The 15,158-nt window shown below is 42.8% G+C and overlaps 1 protein-coding gene across 1 annotated transcript in view; it reads right to left on the bottom strand.

Moving 5' to 3' along the window:
* Positions 1-10,554, bottom strand: part of LOC306785560 (homocysteine-responsive endoplasmic reticulum-resident ubiquitin-like domain member 1 protein) — a 13,517-nt gene extending 2,963 nt beyond the window's left edge. Inside the window, exons 1-7 of the mRNA XM_079279985.1 lie at positions 10,195-10,554; positions 8,559-8,636; positions 5,310-5,387; positions 3,901-4,103; positions 2,327-2,437; positions 1,864-2,235; positions 844-958 (exon numbers count right to left, since the gene is read on the bottom strand). Coding sequence (XP_079136111.1) covers positions 844-958; positions 1,864-2,235; positions 2,327-2,437; positions 3,901-4,103; positions 5,310-5,387; positions 8,559-8,636; positions 10,195-10,347 — 1,110 coding nt within the window. The 5' untranslated portion in view covers positions 10,348-10,554. The remainder of the gene's footprint in view (positions 1-843; positions 959-1,863; positions 2,236-2,326; positions 2,438-3,900; positions 4,104-5,309; positions 5,388-8,558; positions 8,637-10,194) is intronic.
* Between the last annotated feature and the right edge of the window lie 4,604 nt (positions 10,555-15,158).

The following is a 15,158-nucleotide window of genomic DNA, read 5'->3' as shown; positions in this document are numbered from 1 at the left end:
TGTTCACATCATGATGCTTGGTGCTCAAACAGTCACAGTTGATGGACAATGTTTTCATCATGTTGAGTATTTAATGTGAAGATGTATTGATATTATCTGATCAGAGAATTGTTTCTGTTGCTGCCGTTTACGTTTCTTATGATGACAATTACACTACAGGAATGTGCTAATGGTTTTGTTTTCTGTTGTTTGTCGTGTGTTTGTTGGGCTACAACTGGATTTGGTTGTGCATCCCAGTGTTGCATAATGACAATAAATGATCCTTGAATCCTTGATGTCAATACCAAAGTATCGAATGTTACAAGTGTCAAATGGAAGTTATGGTTTCTGTTCTGCAGAATCCCGGGCATCTTCTGAAAGTGGGAGAATGGTGGACAACTGAAGCAAGTGCTTCAATGAAGGAGACAGTGGGCATCCTTGCTCGTGCCCCTTTAAAAGAATCCTTTGACTTGACTTGTGTGGCTTTGGTTGAGGTACATTTTGTATATCTGATGCTAGCCTTTGATGGTATATGCCAAAAGTGCTCGTAGAATTCAGGAAGGAAGCCATCGGGTCCGGGTGATTGATTATTTGGCATCTGGAGAAGAGCTCTGTGGAGTTCATCTGAGGCCAAAGATGAGTCCAGGGTGTCCAGGCTGTTAAACAGGATGTGTGTCTGATGGCTCAGGGGCTGGGTTGGGAGAATACAAATGACTGTAAAATATCTCAGCAGTGTTCTCTATTTCTTGTGGGTTTTGGGAGGTTTCACCTGTTGGTTTTTATGGCTGGAATTAAGGCTCTTCCCTTTCTGTGTGGTGACACTAAAGCTTCAGTTAAATGAAGGTAAATGAAATGTTGTCTTACTGGATTTGGATTCCTGTTCTCCTCCTGCTGGTTGTGCTGAACCCCAGGAGGCTGCAGATGGTTGGGTCCTTGGACTTGTGCTCGCCCTCTGAAGGGAAACCAACCCACAGTGTGTCTGTGGAGGAGAAAATAGATCATCACTCCAGTTCTGAGGTCTGTGCACTGGCTTCCTGTCCAACAAAGAATTGACTTTAAAATCCTGCTGTTGGTTTACAAAGCACTGAATGGTTTAGGGCCACAACACATCTCTGATCTGCTGCTACCTTATGAACCATCCCGACCCCTCAGGTCGTCTGGGACCGGTCTACTTTCTGTTCCCAGAGTCAGAACTAAACATGGAGAAGCAGCGTTCAGTTGTTCTGCTCCACATATCTGGAACAAAGTCCCAGAAAGCTGCAGGTCTGCTGAGAGCCTCAGCTCATTTACATCAAGACTGAAGACTTTTCTGTTTGCTGCCTTTAATTCAACCACATTCAAGGATATTAATACATTTCACTGCTGTATTTAATGTTTCAATGAATGTTCTCAATTGTTTTTAAATCTCCTTTTCTTTTGCCTCATGTTTTGATGCTTTTAATGGTTTTATGTGAAGCACTTTGAATTACCTTGTTGTTGAAATGTGCGATACTAATAAACGTGCCTTGCCCAGGAACAAGGGGAAGCGAGTGGGGAAAAGGACTAAACAGCTTGGACCTGAGCTTATTCTACTACCTTGCGTTCTCCTAGCTAGTGTCCGGTTGCTGGAAAATAAGATGGAGGAAATAAGACTGAGAGAGACTCGGAGATCAGAGGCTGCTGTGCACACATCTTTACAGGAACCTGGCTATATCGTAACATCCCGGATCAGACTATTGCACCTGACGGGCGGACTGTACACCACGCGGACTGTGTGTTTGCATCAATGATGCCAGGTAAATAAGGTTGAAAGCACCACAGTAGAGCGCTGTTAAATACTCAACACACAACAGTGCAGTGAAGCATGTCAGCAGAGTTTGGTAGAACTCAACGGATTGAACTTACAGGTACATGAGGAGGAGGGTGCTCATCACCAGCAGGAAGCGACTCAGGCTGGAGTTGAAGTACACAATGACGAGCAGAACGCTGAATCTTGCAGCAGAGTACAACCAGTCCAGCCAATCGCGCTCCACGTCCTCCCCCTCGTCCATTACAGGCCCGCCCTGCGCGTTCATCCGCATGTTCTGGTTAGCCTCCCCAGGGTTGATGAAGGCGCCTTCCTGCGCTGGGTTCTGATTTGCTGGCAGGTTGTTGATGGGGTTCTGATTGGCTAAGGGATCTGGAACAGGTACTTGATGAGCGGGAACAGGAGGGTACTGGCCAATGGTCGTAGCTGGTGCAGAGGGGACGGTGCCAGCTGCCACCATCGCTGCATGGCTGTTGATGGGAAAACATCCAGAGTATTACAAACTAGTCATTCATGGCCATGTCGGACCACAAACACAGAGGAGTATGACTAAAGACTCACTACTGCATGTAGTACTGTCTGGCATAGACATGCTGAAGCCACAGGAGCTGTTGAGGGCTGTACAGAGAGTAGGTGGGAAAGGCTGGTTGGGTCATCTGTGGGGCTCCAGGCCTGCAGAGAACAATGACACACTGTAGACACTGTAGATATATGTTCAACACCGAAACCTTTATCCAATCAAATCTAAGGACAGAACAGATATTGGATCTTCTCTATTAGACGGGACTACAAAGCTCTTTTAACACATCACATTTGGTTTCCTGCATTTCTTTAGATGAGACATCTTAAGTGATAACAAGTGGGAAACAGTCGTGGTTTGACACACCCTCTTTCACGTCCCATTCATACTGATGGAGTGTCACATAAAGGGACAGTTCCCCACCATCATGTAAAGGTCCAATCAGTGCAAAAAGTGACACATTTCTCAATTGTTTTTCCTTCCCTGTTTTTCGTTATTAAATTTGACACAATGAACATGAACACAAAGCATCACAGCAGTGCAGTTTCAAATCCTGAACAATAAAGTTTCCAAAAACTCCACATGCGAGCAAGTTTTTGCCTTTTATTTTTACAGTACAAGTTGGTCTCTCCAAAGCTAAGCAGAACTCCAGTTCCACTTTTACTAATGTTCCAGTTAGAAGGTATTTCCATGTTCTTCCACAATAGTGCAAATATCCCTCTGTCTTGTTCCAACTTCAATAAACAGTGACTGCTGCAGTTACAGCAAGTTTTCAGGGCGTATCCCAGCACACAAAGTTTGGTTCGTAAAAACATTTCCCTTCCAGTTGCAAGGAGGGAGGCAACATTCCAGGAGGCTGCATCTTCATAACCAGGTAACGACTGTTTTACTACTGTACATGCACCAGGCGTTTAACCATGACTAGGTGAACTACATGACCACCCATCCCAGCCTCAACTAGTTTACCCTGCTACCGTTTGGCAAGAGATACACAAGCTGCCCTACCACCCGACTTCACAACAGATTATTTCCTTTATTCATCCTTCACCCTCCACAGATGATGTCGTTTTTTCTGTAGTTTTTTGCAGTGTAGCAAAATGGAACTGCTGTCAGCATTTGCTTGTGCAGCCCTGTTGTACGATGACAATAAAATAACCTTGGAGCTTGAATCTCTTCAATCCAAAATAAACAACCTGAAAATTAAGAAACTAGATTGTCGGCCCATGGTCGGAGCTACATCATGATTGGCTAGTTTGCGTTTGAGGGCCTGGACTACGGTAGGGGTGAACGTGACTGAACAAAGGTTTACCGGTCATGGCAACAATGTGATTTGAAATCAGAAAACAGCCTGGTTTTAATTTAATAACAATGCATCTTGACATTATTAAACAAGAATTCATTCATCTTCCAAAAACATGAAATCACCCAAGATGGAGATCTCACAATGGTAATACGGGCAAGTGCAAAGTTGAAGCACTATTGACCTGCGTGTTTACATCTTATTTCTGTCAGTAATATGCTGAACACATTGGTACTGTTAAAATTGGACGTCTGTTTATGCAAATATAATTAAATACAGTTCAGCAAATACATGATTTATTCCATTCGGCCTTACATTTCAAACACAGTTCCTGGTGGAGACTCCGGGGTTTGTGTGTGAGATGAAGCAGCAGCAGCAGCTGAAGAGGTCTGCCTCCTCTGCCTCAGCTGCGGTGATCTGGGAGTCTGAATTGTGGAGGAGGGGCTGCTGGAGTCGGGTAAAGCAGAGGCTGCCACGGGCCTCGGACTGGAGGGACGTGGCAGTTCCGGCTCTTTGGTCTGCAAAGGCAAGACAAGTTTGAATTTGTTGAATAAGTATTGGTCACTCAGCACGAGAGCAAACCCAGATACGTTTGTAGAGATGAGTTATTTTGGTATTAAGGGAGGAGGTGAGGATGTGCTCGAGTAAGTCAAAAAACTAAACCTGCCTTTAAAGTTGATGTGACACAAGAGGCTCCTCTAAAATCCCACAAATGATTGTTGTTGAATCATTCAACTGAAAAATCACTGAAGCTTTCAACAGTTAGCAGCCGGTTTAGTTTATACGGACGTTAGTGCGCCACAACGGTCACAATGGGAACGATAGACATAAAAATGGCTGCTGCTTCAACCATTTTGCTACTCTGATATTAATGGGAATGTCAGTTCTACTTCTATTTCATTTCTATGATGGTCCAGTCTAATTTTTGTTTCACAGCTTTTCTAGTGCGCCAGTTTGCACAATTCCAGGGCCTAAATAGAAGAGGGCGACAATTAACGTCATAGATTACACTCATTTACCCTGACATGACAACGGGGACCTTTACACCAGTTTAAACTTTCCGTCATTGGCAACCTTTCCATGTCAGATCAGACTTTAATATTAAATGGACACGCCCCTTCCTACCTGCCTGATCTTCTTGAACCTTATACTCTAATCAGGGCTATTGTCTCTTCCTAGAGTGGGCCTTTTCCTATCCCCTTGTTATAGAGTCACCTCCAGAAGGACATCAGTCAGACTCAAGGCTGGACTTCTAAACAAAAGACACTAGGTGGCAGTATGATCAAATGTAAAGCTTTTTCATATTTTCCTATTGTTGCACCTAATTGTGCATCCCTGTGTTGCATAAATGATCCTTGAATCCTTAAATACAATCTGAAGATTATAGTGTCGTTAGGGTGAAAAAAAAACAAATGCAAACTTTCCACAGCGATCAAAGACGAAGTTAGAATAATGAACACATGGTCACATATAGTCCATCATCAAGGCAAGGAGCTCTACAGGCTGGTGCTGTGAATAGAGATCCGCTAGTGAGCACTGACACCTCTTTGATAAATGAGTTTGATGAACTGCAATATTGTATTAGAGTCACCTGAGACCTCCAGCCTGTAGCATGATGAGAGGCTAACAGGCTGCGGGGGAGTTCCGCCTCATCACAGTAAGAAGTCAACAGGCAGCGGTCGCAGTAGAGCGGGAGAGTAATGAGGGAAGGCAACATCTCTTACCTTAGGTCGAGCTCCCAGGGGCCCTGGCAGTGGATTCCTAAAAGCACACACCAGGTGCAGTGTGGGAACAAAGTCAGTCTGAAAGAGTGGAGATAAATGCCGGATTAGATCAAACACATCAATAGATTCAGGCCTTCACATTCAACAGAACTGAACCTGTTAAATGTGTCAGTATGAGCACAAACTGTCTGCACCAATGCTAAAAACAGCAGATCCAAGACCATATAGACAGCGTGTACATTGTACTGAAGTAAGACTTTCCCAAAAGGCAACAGGTCATAATAGGCTGTAAAGCTGGAACGCATCTTGTATGCTATGAGATTGAAAACACGAAATACATTGACAAATAAAATGCACATTAAAATGTGCATTAAGAGGAGAGTTACAATTAACTCCACCTTGGCTAAATGCCAATGTAGCAGTTATGGAAAAACGATTCATGTCAGAAAACGCTGTTTAAAAGCAGTCATACAGCCTTTAGTTTGACTGCGTCTTCCTGATGGGAATAAGCCCCTCCTTCTGTTTGGCAGAGCCAGTAGGCTGAAGGTTTCTGTAACCGGTCAAGAATAAAGCCAGACCAAAGCAATACAAGTGTCTGCCAGTGTTAGGATGTGATCTGTGACATCTTTGTGAATTACACAGAAGGAGAAGTAATAGTAATTTGCCTGATAATACAGTTACCTTGCTCTCCTTGATTGCTTTTTAAAATGACCACTTTTAAACATTGTAGTGTAAATATAACTATTGGGTTCTGCCACTACAAAAGGTGGGCACTTCCTATTGATTGTAATAGGTGGATTATTCCACAAGATGAAGCTATGTGGAGTGTAATTGTGGGTCAATTTTACTTTTCAGTAGTACAATATGTTTGTGGAAATCTGAGCACAAATAGTTGACAAACTCATACGTCCTCTGTGGCGATGGAGGAAACACCCGATCTGACACACGTACCAGTCTCCTTTACCGGGCTTTGTGAGTGACTTTTTTGCCGCGTTGTCACCATTCATATTTCAATATGTGTTTGTGATTCGATTGTTTACTAGAGCACAGTGTCGAAATACTCTGAAACAAGTAAAAGACCTGCATTCAAAATGTTACTTAAGTAACAGTACAAAAGTATTGGCATCAAAAAATACTTGAAGTGAAAGTATGCTGATTTTGCAGAATGGCCTATTTTAAATAACATATTTACAGAAGGCCTATATCATTGGATTATGATTATAGACAATGTATCGCTCACTTTACACACGTAATAATTGGGCTTAATAAAATATCATAGTTAGTTTATTTATATATCTTAATATGCAGGTCGTCAACAAGTCATTTATACTGTCAAATAAATGCAGTGAAGAGAAAAGTACGATCATTCCCTCTCAAAATGTTGATAAATAAATGGAAATGCTGGAGTAAAGTACAAGTACCTTAAAATTGTACTTAACTAAATATACGTAGTTACATTTGTTGGGAACGTAAAGGAGCGTGTTTGGGTTATCAGCATCTAAGAAACTAAATTATTGATATCAATAGAATTATTGATGGAAGTAACAATTATTAATAACAACGGGGCACCACCCTGCGAACAGGGACCAATAACCAAACGATAAAACTAAGTCTCATAATTAGTGTTCACTCACAATGTCAGTAGTCTGCGTACTATTACACATTCAGAGTGACAGTGAAGGTTTAAGTTCGAGCACAGACCACATATACAGTTATTATCACAACACGCATGCACAAAGTAATCACAAACAGCTGCTCTTTAAAATATAACAGAGTTTATTAAGTTCTAATACTAATGATCGAGTCAACTAATATCTAAACTAACAACAACTATACATTCATGAGCACGCTATCTAAAATCAACAGACTATTGAAAAGAGGGTGTGTGTGTGTGTGTGTGTGTGTGTGTGTGTGTGTGTGTGTGTGTGTGTGTGTGTGTGTGTGTGTGAGCAAGGGGGGGGGAGCGAGGGAACAGCTCTGTGACGTGTGACGTAGTTGGGACGTGGTGACGTCTCTCATGCGCGAGACCCAAAATGGCAGATAGCCAACAGGAGACCCGGTGTCTAATTGTGCCGGTAGCTGTTCAGCACGTAGCTAGGTTAGCTCAAAGCTATATGTGTGTGTGGGTTAGTAAAAAAGAAGGGAAAGGAACCCAGACAAAATGAAAAAAAACAAGCGATTACGATCCTCTGAGCCGCGCGGGAGTACGGAAGATTGCTCTCTCACAATTGGGTCGCGAGACCCAAAATGGCGGATAGCCACAAAACAAGATAAAATAAACACAAATGAACTCTCTCTAACTCTGCCCAGAATCTATTTGCCTTACGGTACGATGCAATGGTGGTGATTGAGGGGGGTTCTTCTGAGGGGTTCCTTCTGAGCTTCAGTGGGCTGCGGCTGCGGAAGCCGTGTTTCTCTCGGTGGGAGAGAATCGCTGTCGTCTCGATAAGGGACTTTCGATAAGGGACTTTCACAATCAGGATGAAACCGTTGCTTGCAAAAGGGAAGGCCTGACTATCTTTGTTCCACAGCACATGTTGAAGCCATATGGTCAGATCCCAACACATTGTATCACTGCTACAACAAGAGTTACATTGTTTACAAGAGCAAAACGTTCTTCATGGCTCTAACCTCTAAACGCTGCTTTCAAAGTGCACCAGACTGATTTTAACTTGCCCAACGCTGAATAATACATTCATCATGTTCTATGAACGTCTTGATTGACATATTAAACTTCCATATACGGTACGTCTTCTCAATATCGCAGGTTTGTTCTGTTTCTTTTTAACTTCCTGTTTTTTAACTTGCTCTGCTCAATTCTTAAAACACCGGCACTAAATGTGTTGTCACGGCACACATGTCATCTGTGGACTTAAGATGACGTGAGAGTGGACACGTTGGTCTCTCGTGATTGGTGAGCGGCGAGTGGAAAAGCACAACAACCCTTTTAAAAGGCCATGGCAATCCTACTTATCATCAAATAAGAGAAGGCTAGATTCAGCCTCCCGAACCAGTTTTACAATTTGAGCTTTTTGTAGTATGTATTGAACATCACTGACATGAGGGTCCAAGAACATCTCACATCAACATTATTGACAAAGCTCAACATTACAAATCTGCCTCAAAGGGCTTCATAATTTGTTCAGCATGTAACACCCTCTGTCCTCAGACCAGATAAATGGAGAGGGAAAAAGTCATACCACAGTAGTGTTTGTAAGCATAGTCATGAGCCCATATTGTCACATTTACCTGTCTGAAGAGATCTTTAATGTGCAGATGATCGGGCAGCAGTTTACCAGCATAGATCAGTCTCTGGTCACTCACAGCCTACAGAAAACAAAGAAGTAGGTTTCAATCAATCAAAGCTTCTGGGATGAAGTAACTTTAGTGCCCAACAAAGTATATCTGTGTACTACCTGGATTTTGATAATTTTTCTTCAGCTGTATTCTTTTATGAAACCATTCAAGTCATTCTTTCCTGAGGCCAGGGCATGACAAGAACAGCTGCTGAGTGGAACATGTGGCCCACATTTGTGCTGTGTTTCAAACTTTGTCTACGCTGGCTTTCATTCACCAAGTGACCATGAGCCAATCAAAACAAAACTATCAAGAGGGGTCCTCACTGGCTATTCAAAAAGATGAACTGAATCTTTTTAAAGGTTTCCCTTTGTTATAATCTCTGGGTTTGATATATGCAATACAAAATACATTGTATCGTTGTATTGTCTCAATTATGCAGGTGATTCACGGTTTAAATATACTGCTGAATATAATGCGTCTATGGCTCTGCCTCATCCGTACACCTCCATCAGCAGTGCGGTAGATCCCCCTCTGCTCATCCATACACCTCCATCAGCAGTGAGGTAGATCCTCCTCTGCTCATCCATACACCATCAGCAGTGAGGTAGATCCTCCTCTGCTCATCCATACACCATCAGCAGTGAGGTAGATCCTCCTCTGCTCATCCATACACCATCAGCAGTGAGGTGACACCATCAGCAGTGAGGTAGATCCTCCTCTGCTCATCCATACACCACCATCAGTAGTGAGGTAGAATCTCCTCTGCTCATCTGTAATCTGTCATCTCAGCAGCTGCCTGCCTGCACACTGTGCCCTTCAAGGCTGCAGTCCTCCAGGCACGATGACACCTGGCAGCCATATATGCTGAGGATTTTAGTTGCCTGTCTAAGTCTCTCGCTCTCTTAAAATAAGGTCATTCTACCATTTCACTTTTTCACCATCACCATCATCAGGCATCTGTATTGTGCTTCAGAATCCAAACCTCATGTTAGGAGTTGTTTATATACGTTAGCAGGCTGTTTTCAAACACGTGCATCACAAATTAAGAGTTGAATGCTAAATCAACATTTTACAATAGATTAGAGAAAACTATTTAATCACGAGCACACAGAAATATGTGCTTCATAAATGATAACATACAAACGAGTGTAAATCACTGAGGTCCACCAGAACTCCTTCAAAAGTTAGCAATACTGGTGGAGGTGTGCGAGCACAAAGCTACATTAACATGAACAGTTCGTAGTACTGGTGGAGGTGTGTGAGCACAAAGCTACATTAACATGAACAGTTCGTAGTACTGGTGGAGGTGTGTGAGCACAAAGCTACATTAACATGAACAGTTCGTAGTACTGGTGGAGGTGTGTGAGCACAAAGCTACATTAACATGAACAGTTCGTAGTACTGGTGGAGGTGTGCGAGCACAAAGCTACATTAACATGAACAGTTCGTAGTACTGGTGGAGGTGTGTGAGCACAAAGCTACATTGACATTAACAGTACGGCGTGTGAGCAGTTGACATTAACAGGCTGACAAGTCAGCTGGCTCGTGTCATAACATTCCAGGACATAGCCTCATAATAACTCACCGGTTTAGTTGTATAAAAAGTCGACAAATGTCTTTTTAAGTCATTAATAGTCCAGTTCAGATAGACGCCTTCGACGGTTTCATCCTCATGAGCCTGATTGGTATTTTTTATAAGAAGAGTTATTGTCTTTTGTTGAGAATCCCCCACATCCATCTTTCCTCTGTTTCACCGACGTAACGTTAAATTGTAGTCTCGTGCTTAGGATGATACTGTTTACGCCCTACAACTATAGTCATCAAAATACATATGTATTTATCTATAGTCTTCTTGATACAATTAGCACATATAATCTGGTTGGAACGACGCAAATTGTCTTGTCAAAAGAGAAACGTGTGGAAGACGTGTCTCTCCGCTGGCTGTCTTACGGGACTTTGGGAGGAGGAGGTTTGTTTCCAAACACACTGTGGCCGCTCCTGATTGGTTACCGTGCGCTCGTGCTCAGACGTGGTCGAGTAGTAGTCGCTGCGGCCTGCGGGAAGGGGGAGCTGGACCTTCCAGCCCCGCCCATATCTGTGACGTAAACTGTGCTGCGTTTATAACAAGTGGGAATTTTAACTGCTGTTCTATGTATTGAACTTCATGCATTTACAACTGCTCTGTTCTTTTTAATTTACACAAATGTCTTGTAGAAAAAAAGGAGGCAATATTGCAAACCAATAAACAGACTACTGTTTTTGACTTAATTCATTTCTGTCCCCTAATATATATATATATATATATATATGTATTATACCGAAATTACAGCTTTTTTTCGCTTACAATGAGGCCAAAGGCAACACTAAACAAATTCTGTTAAGGCGGGAGAGGTACTTTTAGCAGGACAGACATGTGTCACATCATTGATTGAATATGCTGTGCTTAAAATAAAAATCATCTACGTTTTAAACTTTAACTTTTTTAACAGGCCTTTTTCCACTCTGCCAATCCGTGAAATGATCTCCAAAGTCGGGTGAAAACACCTCCATAAAGGGACGCTGTCTTAACCGAAAGAACCAGCTTCAACAGGCCTTTACGCACTACGTTTTATTTTAAGTGTCTTATTTTTTTACATGTGATGCAAGATGACCAAGTATATGTCCATGAGCCATAAACTTGGTCATCTTTTGTCCATTCTTGTTTGGCACTCCTCTCAGTCCTGCTACTACCTGATGGAGGGCTTAATACTGTTATTTGTCCTGTTTTGGGTACATATTCCTTTCCAATTTGCTGGTAATACTATTTTTACTTGTTCATCATCATCACTTAACCAGAAGACGTCGACCAGTGGCATTGTAAGCATGTTATTTTGTAAGAACCATCTGCAACCACCTGTTGACATTTTACAGGTGGACAAATTCTCCTATCCTCACTCCATCCCCCGTATCCTGCTGCCATGTGTCACTGCTGACACCCACTCTTCTCTCTCTCTTTCTGTATGAATTCATGTCCCATTAATGCTCATAGAGGGATCCTTCTCTGTTGCTCTCCCTAAGGTTTCTTCCTTTCCTCCCTGTTAAAGGGTTTTTTGGGGAGTTTTTCCTGTACCAATGAGAGGGTCCTGAGACAGAGGATGTTGTATGTGTACAGATTGTAAAGCCCTCTGAGGCAAATTTGTAATTTTGGGCTGTACAAAATAAATAAAATCGAATTGAATTGAATATGTAAAGCAGTATCCTGCATCCTCACACTCTTCTATGTCAAAACCCGGAACTGGCATTATTAGCGGAACTCTTTTGGAGTCAAAACAGGCTTCACACGCTTCTTTAGTTACTTGTTTATCTGAAAAATGCATCCATTGGTAGAACATGTTTTCCTTCCCATTAGGTGTTTTCTCAGCCTTCCTAATGAATGTTAGATAGTCCTGATGGGCAGGCGATACCTTGCATGGTAGCCCCTCCGTCAGTGTGTGAATGGGTGAATGAACATGTCGTGTTAAAGCGCTTTCAGTGGTCGTAAGAGAAAAGCACGATACAAGTACAGTCCATTTACCATTTACTGTTCTCTGCAGCTTTCTACATGTGCGTTGTCTTAGATTGATTTACATTGTCATCATCTCAGCAGTTGTTTCTTGAACAATTGAGTAGATCCATCACCACCTCTTTGGCTTTGTGTTGAGTTAGTTCTGGGTCTCTGCTGTATCAACGATCGCAAGGAAGTATACTGAGCGCTACCACACTGCATGTTAGTAAGCCTGTGATCACTACCCCTAGTCTCCTTAAACTTTCCCCTCCTGCGTCCAGGACTGTGAGGGTTCTTCTGTGTGTTCGCTGGCTTTCTGCTCGGCTTGTGAGCTCATCTTCGGTGTCTGAATCACTACCATGTACCTCCTACTATTGATAAGGCTACTATGAAAGGCCCTAATAGAGGGAAGACAAATCTTCTTGTCTGGTTGAAAGTCTTTCTTTTCTTCTTTAAGAGATTGTACTGTTTGTCAGGCAAAGGAATATTACCTCTCAGCACGTTGAGGGCTATCTCACACAGAGCATTAATAAAGTCGGCGTTTGCATTACTCACAATGACCCTCCTCACGCTAGGGGAAGATTTATACATCAACTCCAGCAGAGTCAAATTCTTCTGCATACGTGACGAAATTGTTTACTCTTTTGCTTTTTAGGAATATACACAACCGGCTGCTCTGATAGCAAAGCTGTTCTGAGTCTTAATAATCAGGTGTCATGGCTTTATAATCTATGAAGAGATAGCCATAGGTGCGGCTGGTTGCGTCATTAAATGCCTCTAAAGAAATGTTTGTATTACCAGTGTTGGGGTCTGACGCCACCTCCTGGCTGGCTGAGTCCCTCACATGGGTCTCCCCTCTTCACAAGCTGACCTGGGATCTGATCCTTGCCCCCTTGAGATGACCGCCCCTCCTGCCTTCGGCCATAGCTGAGGCGGACGCTTCATTGGCCGAAAAGCACCCTCCCGCTGTGCGTGCAGGCCCGCTTATAAGCGCCGACGCAGCGAAAATCGGTCTCTTCGCTCTGGACTCCCGTCCGGCCTCTAAGAAGAACCACAGAGGACCCGATCAACCTCACTCCCCCCCCTCATCTCGGCACGCACGTGCCATTTCGCTGGCCGAAACCGACCGCGTCTATTCTGAGTTTAAGGCCTTGGCCCGCGAGAGCGCATCCCTCCCGCGATCCGCTCCCCGCCTTTCGTGTACACGCAACGGTACCAGGAAGACCAAAACCTCTTCCTTCACCGATCATTACCGGAGATACGAACCGACACGTGTCTCAACCGACGTTGAAAACCACAGGCCCCCCTCTCTGCAGCGAGCCGGGCCGAAACCGCAGCCGCTCACCAGCGGCGCCGAACAGCAGCAGCCTCACGCCTTTTGTTTTCTTCTGGAGGAAGAAAAAACATTCATCGACAAACACTCTACAACGTTGCAACGAAGCATCTCAAAGTAAGAGTCACGGTGTCTGGGCGTAGCTTAGCTTAAATTAACCTAAATTTAATTCAGGCCATTCATTTATATGTTATTATTCTCGTGTTTTTGTCGTGTTAAGTCATTGTTTTCATTTTGCTGAGAGATTGCGCAATCGTCGACGGACCGCAGAGGGCCCGTCGTATTCCTGCGCTTCCTGTTTGACTGTTGTTTAGGGATTATTTGATTTCATTTTGTTCTCGCTCTATTTCCTTGAATCGATTCTGTGAGTAAAGTGTGGAAGCGTGGGTATCGGGCATAAGTGTCGTCAGTTCGCGACAACGGCAACTTGTGTGAGATACGATCAGCGACCCTCATTTTCACTACAACGAGACATCGCACACAGAAACTCTGATTCCTCTCTCTGTCCCTTTTATTTCTCTTGGTTTCCGTAACTTGCATACACATAGAGCTCCGGATTGTGGGTGAAAACTCTCACCTATTGTTCCAACACACGTGTGCGTCGACACACGTGATCACACATAGCTGACCCCCCCCTCCGCCATTTTGTCTAAGTCACTCGACTCCGCCATCTGGTGGTAGGTTTTAGCTGTAGTTCTATAAGGCCCCTCCCCTTTTACACACGTGACTACACACAGCCTCCCCCTCCCTTTTTTGTCTGCGTCACTCGACGCCGCCATCTTTGTAGTTTTCGACTGTAGTTTCAAGACCCCCCTTCCTTTTCACACACACAGACATACTTGTATACATACATCCTCACCCATTTTATTAATTTGTTTAGATATTAGGCACATACAATTGTATGATAGCGTTGTTGGTTGTGATATTAATTGATCTGATCACTTGTTATTTCGATTTAACAAATTGTTATATTTTAAAGAGCAGTCGTTTGTGATTACTTGTGCATATGTGTGTAATAAGATCTGGATGTAGTAGCCTTGTGTACGAACTTAAACCTTCACTGTCACTTCGAATGTGTAGTCGCACCCGACTATTGACATTAGGAGTGGCCACTAATTATGAGACTTAGTTTATCGTTTGGTTATTAGTCCCTCTTTACAGGGTGGTGCCCCGTTGTTATTAATAATCATTAATAATTGTTACTCACATTAATAATTCTATTGATGTCAAGAATTCAGTTTCTTACATGCTGATAACCCAAACACGCCCCTCTACGTTCCCAACACCAGGAAACATCTGTCTGGCCAATAGGGTAATCTGGTATTATCCCTGCATTGATATAAAACCTGAATTGAACGACAGCAACTCACTCCTGTGCCATACATTTTTCTCATAATTGCTTATAATTGTACATCATTACAAATCATTTTGATTACCAATTACAATCAATAAGCGCTTCAGTTTAAAGTATATTCCATACAGTGGTTTACATTTGCAGGACTTCTTAATGTGTTCATCATTCATTTGTTGAATTAAAGGCCCAGAACATTGTAATTACATGATATTCATATATTAATCACTGATATTAATGATATTAATATTAATTAATATTAATTATCTGATATGAATCACACATTAATAACAGGATGAGATGATCAGCAGTCATCAATGCATTGACATGTCTAAATCAAGA

The sequence above is a fragment of the Melanostigma gelatinosum genome, assembly GCF_949748355.1.
Source record: "Melanostigma gelatinosum genome assembly, chromosome: 1".
Lineage (NCBI taxonomy): Eukaryota > Metazoa > Chordata > Actinopteri > Perciformes > Zoarcidae > Melanostigma > Melanostigma gelatinosum.
This window is presented reverse-complemented; position numbering and strand designations above follow the sequence as displayed.